This window comes from Centruroides sculpturatus, unplaced genomic scaffold (genome assembly GCF_000671375.1).
Source record: "Centruroides sculpturatus isolate CEXI.00-Female unplaced genomic scaffold, Cexi_2.0 scaffold471, whole genome shotgun sequence".
In the NCBI taxonomy this organism is placed as follows: Eukaryota; Metazoa; Arthropoda; class Arachnida; order Scorpiones; family Buthidae; genus Centruroides; species Centruroides sculpturatus.
The window spans coordinates 535,788-546,463 of NW_019384689.1; the positions used below are offsets into that span (position 1 = coordinate 535,788).

The 10,676-nt window shown below is 31.6% G+C and overlaps 2 protein-coding genes across 4 annotated transcripts in view; one reads left to right on the top strand and one right to left on the bottom strand.

The window, feature by feature from the left end:
• The window catches only part of LOC111627123, a 2,656-nt gene extending 836 nt beyond the window's left edge, over positions 1 to 1,820 (top strand). For both annotated transcript variants that reach the window (XM_023370686.1, XM_023370687.1), the window contains exon 3: positions 1,693 to 1,820. In XM_023370686.1, the coding sequence (XP_023226454.1) occupies positions 1,693 to 1,796 (104 nt within the window). In that variant the 3' untranslated portion in view covers positions 1,797 to 1,820. The remainder of the gene's footprint in view (positions 1 to 1,692) is intronic.
• LOC111627121 (myb-like protein O) overlaps positions 1 to 8,574 on the bottom strand; it is a 16,076-nt gene extending 7,502 nt beyond the window's left edge. The window contains exons 1-4 of one of the 2 annotated variants that reach the window (XM_023370685.1): positions 8,389 to 8,574; positions 8,253 to 8,315; positions 7,332 to 7,430; positions 6,753 to 7,218 (exon numbers count right to left, since the gene is read on the bottom strand). In XM_023370685.1, the coding sequence (XP_023226453.1) occupies positions 7,016 to 7,218; positions 7,332 to 7,430; positions 8,253 to 8,315; positions 8,389 to 8,563 (540 nt within the window). In that variant the 5' untranslated portion in view covers positions 8,564 to 8,574 and the 3' untranslated portion in view covers positions 6,753 to 7,015. Of the gene's footprint in view, positions 1 to 6,752; positions 7,219 to 7,331; positions 7,431 to 8,252; positions 8,316 to 8,388 lie in introns of those variants that run through there. The other variant, XM_023370684.1, reaches the window with a different exon arrangement.
• Between the last annotated feature and the right edge of the window lie 2,102 nt (positions 8,575 to 10,676).

Here is a 10,676-nt window from a genome sequence, read left to right on the forward strand (position 1 = left end):
TATATGTATAATATAATATTATATATAATATATTAAATATACAAAGTGTATCTGAATTGGTGTCCATAAATGTAGGGATGTGTTCCTGACACCAAAACTTTACAAAAAGTTCATATGAACATGGGTCCGAAAATCCTTCGTTAGGGAGTTATAGGGTTTATTGCTAATGGTACTGTACATGTGAGCATTTAACAACATTTATTTACAAAAAATGCTCGATGTGACTTCCTACTGCTTCGATGCATTCCCTGAGCCTGTGTTCAATGCTTTGCTGTACTTTGTTGAAAATTCCTGGAGTGTTTCAAATTTGGTCAAAGCCATTTTCGATACACTTCCTCAGAACATCGACATTAGGTACAGAAAATGAATAAACCAAGCATTTTACATGTCCCCAGAGGTAAAAATCTATAAGATTCAAATATGGCGATTGGGCAGGCCATGCAATGGATCCCCTCGACCAATCATCTGTTCGGAAACTGGTTATCGAGATACTGGCGAACTCGCAGAGTAAAGTGAAGTGGAACACCATCGTACATAAATCACATTCGTTGGATGACATCTAGAGGTACAGTACATCATCAAATAAATGAAGTAACTCATTTACTTGGTTGAAGTGTAAGTACGATTGACCAACTGTAAGAAATAAAGTGCATAAAAATGAAAGTTTGAAGTGATTTACATAATCAGGGGGTCACTACAAAGGTCACTACAATTTATTTCATAACTCCCTAACGAAGGATTTTCGGACCCATGTTTATATGAACCTTTTGTAATGTTTTAGTGTCAGGAACACATCCCTACATTTATGGACACCAATTTCGATACACCCTGTATTTAAATAGCAACCAATGGTCGAGTGGACAAAATCACTGAACTCTGGATCACGAGTTCGTACCTCATGAACCGGTTGACCACACGGAGGTTTCTTGATTTTCTGGACATGTATAATACATAAATAGGGTACAGTTTTCATAAAAAGTGCTCCCTACATACACCCCTCTTGACAGTTCGCTCATGTATTGTATAGGTAGTGCTACCATGGTAGTTCTCATCTCGCCTTATACTAGTTTATTCATTTCGGATCATCATACCAGCACGATCTCTTAACGCATTTTCTTTGCCTTTGTTTAACATGTTCACATGTTTTGTTAATATGTTTCTTTCGTTTTTTCTTTCACTTTATTTATTTGTATTTACAGTTTTATACTTTTAAAAATCATATTTATATTTTATCTGTCAGTCAAGTGGCCCGGGATCTGAATTTATATTTATTCCAGAGTATCGTTATTTTTCATGATTAGTTTAAATGATAGCATTACTCACTGCTACTTAAACTACTAAACCTAATTCGGATTATATCCATCTGAAACGGACAAAATTAAAGATAACAACATAATTTTTTTATGAATGACATCATGTGAACAGTCAAACAATTTTGATTTCTGAATCAAAGCCTTCTGTAGAATATAAATTAGACAAACATTTGTAGGTCTACTTTTTAAAGGAAAGGGAACAAAGAAGTAAATTCTAGATATTAAATAATTAAATTTAAAATTAAATCAAGCAATTTTCAAACATATTTCCAAATGTTTCTTATATTTTAGTAAATTCTAGAGTTATTAAATGATAATTGAAATTACAAGTAATTCAGTACAATAAATTATACGAGTAATAAGACTTCATTTTTTGCAGATGCTGATGAAGCAAGAAGACTAGAAAACGTATTATATATGCTGGGTTCAGTACCGAGACTACTTTACTTATTAAACCAATTGCTCGATTCTTTAATTGAATAAATAAAATTTATGTTAATGACTAAACTTTTTCTTATTTTAATGTAATTTATTAAATTCAAACAAAAACATCTAAGATGTAAAAAAATTTCTCCAAGTAAAAATTTATGACAATTTAGACGATAGTCGAAATTTTTTTAGGAGTTTTTTTTTTTCGTAAAGATAAGCTCGGCGCTTGGAAGCGAAATGTAGAAAGAATAATGCCGGTAAAAATCTTGTGGGTAAAGCTTCCAAATGTCAAAGAATAACTAAGAAAAAATTTGACTTCTCTAAATTGTCATAAGTTTTTAGTTGGTTCAATTTTTTATATCGCAGATCTTTATGTTTCGATTTGAATTGTGTTTTGTTTACTAACTGAATTATTACATCAAACCATAAGACAAGGAATACGACGACCGAATGCATCGCTAATCGAACGCGCCGCTGACCGACACTTTCGATACGGCGTTTATAAAAATTGTTGCAATTTATGCATATTAAAACTTTTACGTTTTAATATGCATAAATTGAATATTTTGTTAATATAAATAACACTTTGAATAAAATTAATTTCTTTCTATGAATTTTATCCATATAAGCATAAAATTTGGCTATAAAACTGAATTACCACTATGGGAAACCCCCATAAACTTTGACCTATCGACCCGGAAGTTTCATCAGTACCTCACTGAAAACGAGAAAGGCTTAAGTTTAAAATTTGAGTTTTCTAGATCCAGTAGTTTTTTCTCTATGAGCGTCTGCAGTGCCGGATGAAGAAAAACAAGGAAAAAAACAGGTTTTTTTGTGATTTTTGCACTTTTCAATTGCTTATATTTCGGCAACCGCTTTATAGAAAATCTTGAAATTTTGCACACAACCTAAAAAGACAATTTTCTTTTGAATAAGATATTCGGAATTACTTCAGGTGTTTGGGCTGCGGAGAAATCGACCCTCCCGAAAGTCGGCAAATATAATTCCTGTATGTAAATGACTTTTTTACTTGGCGGGGAATCACTGCGTTGACTCCTGATCAAAAATTAAAAATCTGGGTTAATAAACGTCCAAACTTTTTCAAAAAGAAAACTAAAAGAAGTCCGCTTACAATTGCTTGTGTGATGTTGCAGATTTTCAACTTAATTTATGTTTAGGACGAAAAGAGGAGCGAGAAATAATATTTGGGTCTAATCAAGACACATTAAGTTAAAACTCTTTCACAATTAAACAACTAGCGTTTATTGAGATATTAATTATTGGCATACAGAATAAGTAGAAGATTCCTTTTCTAGTTCCTTGAAGGATGGGAATTTCTTAAGATAATACCAAAAGGTATTTGGAAGATCACCAATCGATAGCCCGGAGCTAATCGTGGTTTCGTATTCTCTTCGTTGATCTATACAGATAGTGCGGGAATGAATGGAGAATCGCCCGGCAATCAGCGGCTTCACGGTCGATCTCGAGAGAAAGAAATGATCGTCGAAGGTTTCGTCGAAGATTAGAGTCACTATATCACGATCACCAGCCGGGCCCGCTCTAGGGGCGGACAACCCGGCCGGACATTTGTCCGGGGCGATAAATCTAAAGGGCGGCATTTTGGTTGCGAATGTGACAAAATATTTATACGTTAAATACTTTATTAATCGGAATTTATATTTGTCGATTTTTTTTTCTGTAGCTAAAATTATCACGCAATTTATGTAGGAATAGTTATTGAGATTGAGAAATATAGAAATGACAATAAACTTCCAGAGTTCGTAACCGTCGTAACCGTCTTGACAGAATAACAATGCTTTCGCCTTCGTAACGTCTTTTGTCTCCTTTTGACTTTCCACTTTTGCGTCGTCACTCACCGTCGTCTTGTTTACTACTGTCCCTTACTTGACACTCCCTCCTTCTCGCTTCTCCTCTCACTTGACTCTCCCACTCAACCCCTCGTAAATTTATTGCCTTAATGGTTTAGGCATGTTACTTGTCTAAACCCCACATTTATATTTCGTATTTATTATTTTTGCCTAAAAGCTAAGAAAATATTTGCATTTCTTAATTCTGAAGAAAACAGCCATAAAAGATTGCTTTTGGACATAAAGGAAAGCATAAGTAACAATGTTAAATTTTGTCCCAAACCTTGGTGTCACCTTATAAATACTGCCGATCATACCAATAACTGTAGCTGGGGGGAAAGGAGTTTCTCTAAATAAAAATTATTTAAAAACTTCTTACGTTCCACTATCACGCGAAATCATGTTAATAGTTTGGCCATTTTGGCCATTGCGCATGAAACTGCCGATCGAGTAAACTTAAGAGTTAATAAAAAAGTTTGCAGAACTAAAAGCGAGAAAAAAGTTCCTTTTGATTTTAGTATAGTTGATTTACTTTTGTTTAGTTTTTATAGCATATAGGTTTTTTGTTTGATTGTACAATAATACGTTTTTGTAATATCATTAAAAATGCATCTAGTTAACAATTTGTAACTAGGTACAGATATATTTTAATTTTTACTGTCTTGTACTACTTGATTGTTCATTTTATATTACATATTTTTCTCTAAATAAATTTAAGGGCGACATAAATTGTCCAGGGAGACATAAATGCTTGAGCGGGCGCTGTCACCAGTGACGGAAATCGAATAAGAATAAATATCCGGCAGAACTCGACAAAAGGAAGAAGCCAAGACAGCGGATTAAATGGAAACTTGAAGAAATTGATGGATGTGTTTAACGAGATTGTGACGTAACCTGATGAATTAATCAAGCCCACTTTATAATTCACACGGAGACTCATTTGTGTTTTTAATTATATAAAATTATTTTTAAAAATAGTAATTTAAATGCCAGTAAATAATTATCTCTTCCGATATTAGGCTATGAACACAAATGTATTTTCTGTAATTTCGTTTTATATTACAGCGAACGTTCTTCGTTAAACCAAAACGCTTATATCTTCATATCATGTCAGTGCAGAACCACCTCTGGAAACATAACGGCACAAATTCTTCAATCATATTTCGTGACCGCTGCCCTGTAGCTATAACCAATAATCTGGCAAATCTAAATAGGTTCTGAGGCCATCTAATTTTAAAGTTAGTAACTGCAATTGTACATTTAATAATTATTTGTCTAATTAACAAATAATTGGACTATTTATTTATTATTTATGAATACAATTTTCAGATATTTTTAAGCTTTTCACAGCTTTAACAACTTTAAGCTTTAACAGTCATTTCGTGTTTGCTTCTAGATTGGAATAAAAAAAAACCCAATGAATAAAAAAAATTAACCGAACATTTTGCATTTATTTCAAAATACTTTGAGTAACCTTGAGTTAATGAATGTCCAAATTTCTCTATTCACCGACAAAATTGTCTCGCGGACCATCAAAGGTCTACGGACCACAGATTAACATCCGTTGGTTTAAATCGAAACGCCTTCATACTATCAATATAAGAAAACCAAGAACAACTCTAATGTGGTCAATATGACTTTACTTTTACAGTAACATATTTTTGGGTGGACTACTCACTTTTTCTCTTATCTCATAAAATACGACTGAGTTTTCGGATTGAAAAATTGGCCTACAATAAACAGATTAAAATATTTGTAGGTCTCTACGCTACCAAACTTGGGCGACTTACTACTTTTCGGGCCAATTTAAAAATAATTTATGTTCTTCCGAACATAACTTTATCGCACAAATCATTATATGAATTTATTTATATGTATGTAATAGAACAGTGACGACTCGTTCTTCAGATTTAATTCCTTCAAGGAGGCCGCTTAAACGCCGATTTGTTCGAAGTCCTAACCAGCTTTCCAAATTAGAAAGAATGGAAAGTGAACTAATTCATTCCCAAACCATAAACAGCACTCATTTTGATAACATAAAACAACGAATACACATAATTTAAAATAAAAATAACAAAATTAAATGCCATAAATAAGAAATTAAAACATAAAAACAAAAAATAAAATACGTAAATATTGTATAGTAAAACGGGCAATTATTTATTGTGACATCGTCGCAGTGCCAGGCTGCAATTATTAACCATATTTCTACAAATTAGTAGTGGCTTGCCCTGTACATCATACTTTTCCTACAACAGTAGAGTCGTGCTGGTCATCTACCTAACAGCTTTCAGGGGAACATATTTGAATTGAAATAACAAAACTTCCGGTTTACATCAAATGTTCGTATACAGTCGACCCTCCTATAACACGGCAGATACGTTCCGTTTTTTATGAAATTCATGTTGTACGAGTCCTTAAATACATCAGCCAATCACAGCCCGGCACGTGTGCAGTTTACGGACCACGACTGTTTGAAAGATTTTCTTCCATAAAATTCTAGACTAATTTGACTCAAAATTTCCAAAACACGTATAATTTTTTTGGAAATGATCCATATAAACAATGCTATAGACAAAAAATTGTAAAATTACTTACCGAGTGTGCACCGTTCGACAACGAAATTACTTAAGCTTGTTTTCGTAAAGGAGCGGCACATGGAACGGCGGGCGCGAGTTTTCTGATAAGTTATTTTTCTGCGAAAAATTCGCTGAACTTTACAGACTTCATTAATATAAACATAATTTTTATGGCCGTTAAATAATTAATGGTTCTTAATAGGTCCGCTGCTCGTTTAAACTCAACGGTTTGGGCAATATCCACTATTCGTCTAGATTCGACCAATCCTGTCGCGACACGAGTCGGCGATGACGTTTTACCGTAATATAGGAGTCTCTTTTAGCGTGTTTATACGAATACGGTCGCAATTTTTTCGCCATTATATACGAATCCGCGTTATATGAACCCGTTTCATAGGGAAGTTACTCGTAAGTAAAAACTTTGACTCTTATCCAAATTTTCATAATTTTTTACTTAGCCCAAGTTTTTACATCTCACATGTTTCTATTTGGTTTAAAAGTTATAAATATAACAGATTCCTATGTAGCACTTTAAGCCTCTTTTTAATGTCTTAAACTGTCTTTTATGAATTACCCTATAAGAGTAGTAGTATTCGCTTTCAAATTTGCTTCGGACAATCGGGGTTCTACTGTCATATTAAATATATTAATATTGTTTGATAAAATACATTTTAATGTAGTTTCTGCAGAAGAAATCGTTTAACTTATTACATATGAGGAAATATTTATTGAAAATATTTTATTACATATTAATTATGTAAATTATGTAAAGCAGTTATAATCAAGACGTTAAAAGACAATATAATAATATACATTTTATGATTTATCAAACTATTTCTGAAATTTTTTCTAAAATTTCTACCAGTGCTCTCGTTTGATCAATTGTAGCTTTTAACATCTCTTTAGCCAAGGAACCTCTAAGGCCCGAAGGCCGATTACTGAAAGGAATAATTTTAGGTTTGCTGTGATCCTCCCATTCATTGTAATCTTCATCCTCATCATCATCAATTCCAGCTTTGTTGAAGAAAACTACGAAACATGAACAGTTTATATTAAACTTTTAAATAAAATATTAAATCACTTGAAAAGATTACTTCGGTTAATTTAAGTATATTTAGGGATAACAAAAAAATAGTTCTTACTATTATTGGGTGGTATTATATATCTGTTATCCGTACCTATATTAGGTAGATGATATCTCTTAGTTCTCATGTTGAATGTCTCTCTCTTATATCTAGGATCTATAAACGAGTAAATTGAAAAAAGAAATTAAATAATGTGTAATTCATAAACATAATTTTAGAGAAATAAATACTTAAAAACGGTTGCAGTAGGGTAGCACAAATGTCAGTTAACCGACATATATTTGTGATTTAAAATAACTTTATGTTTTTATCGAGAAAAAATTAGTCTCATTACTTTTCTGCCACACCTTGTATAAAATAAATTTATTATGATTGCTTTCTGATCAAATCAATGGGCATAAACTTGACAACTAATTTCTGTTCTTGTTCTTAAGAGGAAATTAACTTAATGGACACGTTTTGCGTCTTTGAATTTATAATGTTATATATGCACATTCCTGCTTAACAAAATCCTTGTAATCCTATAATATAACAGCTTTCATAATTTGGTTTTAGTATTCAATGTGTTTGGCCTAATGGCGGAGGCGGTTAAAAATTCAGCCTTCAGCCACTGGAGAAACTGGATCGGATACAGGTGCTAATAACTGCCAGAAATTATTTATTCTCCATGGGCAGCCTCGAATATGTCGGAACCTGTCTCTCCACATCGACCGTCCCCATAGTGGGCCTGGTGAATTCATAATGATTATAGAAAAGGGCTTTTTTAGTACCCGTGAGGAGAAACTGGCCAGAAATAGGGAGAAAATTGACTATGATATGATTATCTCTCTAGACAAAATTCGACAAAGAAAGACTAAATATATCGTAGAATAGCTCATATAATACACAGATTTATAACTGAATCAAACCGATTTATATTATTAATTAGCGTTTAATTTAACTATTTGCTAATAATACTTAAATAATTCTTATGTTTACCATTCTTATCGTCGTTGAAACTAGATGAGACTGAGTTTAATTTTTCAGTAGCATTCGATGAATCTAAAAATAAACGTTATAATAATTAAGACAATTAAATTGAGTAATGAACAATCATTTATTCACATTTACTTACCAGAAACGTCAAGAACATTTTCTGAAAAATGTGGAATATATTTTGGTTCATTAAGTTTATTCACAGCAGAAAATTGCGTTTTGGATTGTTGAAGTTTGCGAGATTCAGCGCCTGTTCCGTAATAAATCATCACCTGCACGATGATAACTAGTAGAGTAGCGCGTGCAATCATCATGGTTGAATGAAAGTTACTGAATTGTAGCTCGTAATCAAATTTAGATCCATTTATATATTGTAGAGTATTACTCATATTGATATATTTAAATATGATTACTTTAAAATTACATTTTCACAACAATAATTGCGTATCAAATAAAAAATATTCGTGCATTTACACGATAATATTATTCAAATAATGTATCGGTGAAATTATGGATACTGCTGTAATGTTTGATTTATTCAAAGTTCCATAGTTTCATAAACTTCATAAGAATTTAAAAAAAATTCTTTGAAATAACACGGCCGATTTTATTCAATTATAACTTTGAAGGTTATAAAACAAGTCATTAGATGTTCTTGAAATTTTCATAAATATGAAAACTTATCCATCATATTACGCGCCGTAAGATAATAGCTGAACGTTGTAGAGAATTGTTGTTTTCAATTAAACAGAAGTGGCAATCTCAGTTCAACCTAACTTATCAAGGATAATATGATTCTGTACAACGTTTCCCATCACAATAATCGATTTCATTAGGTCCAAAATAGCGATAACTATAGTTACGTTATGTATGATGTCTCGCGATAATGAATCAATTAAGTATAATTATGTATTCTATATATTCAAACCAAATTTGTCTATTTTCATAATGATTATGTAAAATTTTAAAAATATGCTATATTAAAATATGGAAGAACTTCATTTATTACCTTTCCTGCTCTGTTATATTTAAGAGAAAAAGTATGGCGATCGGTCAAAAAATGACTCACCCCAAGAATTTTACAATTTTCGGACTCATGGGATCTTGAAACGTCCAGAAATAAAAAAGTTCGTAGGTTTTTCTGTATATATGGATGTTAGTGTGTATGTGTGTCAAATTTGTTCATCCTCTTTGAAAGTCTTATGGTTTTCGTCGAAACTTTTTGAAATTTTGTAAGGTGGTTTTTGTATTAGGAGGATTGATGTTATTAAATTTTGGTTGTTAAAGTTTAATGTAGTAGAAAGATAAAGAGCGTCGAGTATCAAATCTCGAGTAGGGTAGAACTTAATGACGAATTTCCTCATTATTATCATTTACAAATTTTCGCCATTTTATGATAAATAAAAATGTAAAACGTTTTTAATAATGAAGCATTATAACAGATGGTGCCACATACGCAGTTTTAAATGTTTCCGGGAAAGTTCAGCAACTCGTTGCTGGATTTTTTTAATTGATAACAAATAATGAGAATTATATTTCGATCAAGTTTAACTTGATTTGGTTGTTATCATCGTTATCATCTTCAACAACTTAACTTTTTTGTTATCAAGATGAATTTTCTCTATTTTGATAAAGAATATTAAACTGATTTCTGCTATCATGATTTCTAATATTAATTTCCTTGGTGTTTAGTAAAGTTTATCAGTTTATCTTTAAACTCGTATAATTTTTTTCGTTTTTGCCTAATTCCATTTCAAACTGGCAAAATTTTGATTTAAAGAGCATTGTTTTCTACACATCTTCCTTCTTTTTATAAAGCTGCATGAATTTTTTTTTTAAATTCGGGTCTTTCTGCCCTGTGGACACTAAAAGGCTCTTTATTCCATACTTAGCGTGTGTCGATCAAGCTTACAATAGAGTAATGAGGAACGTGGTTCGACATATCTAATACCGTTTTCTATGAAAACTTTCTGGAGATTAGTTCGCCAGAATTCGTTTCGGATATCCCAGACAATAAGCTGATGCCGCTTTATAAATCTTAATGATCCATGGTGATTGTCGGCTGTTCAATGACAGTCTATGACTTTTCTTCTAACTGAAAATCTTAATTTACATGCAAGAACTATAAAAAAACAGTAATTTTGACACTACATTTTAACATATCTTGAAACATTGAAATGTTAATGTCTAACTTTCAAAACAAGTTTATTTAAAATAATATTTTCAACATTTATTTTTAACTTTTTTAAAGAATATCATAAATTGATTAAGCAAATTTTAAGTGAATTTCGTTTGTTAGATTTTAGAATTTTTCAGACAACTTTAAGAATACTTTTAAAAATATTTTCAATTGAAATATAAAGATAGTAACTTTAGTTAGAATAATCGAAATTTTATAAATTATTTTAGTATTAAGAGAATTCAAAA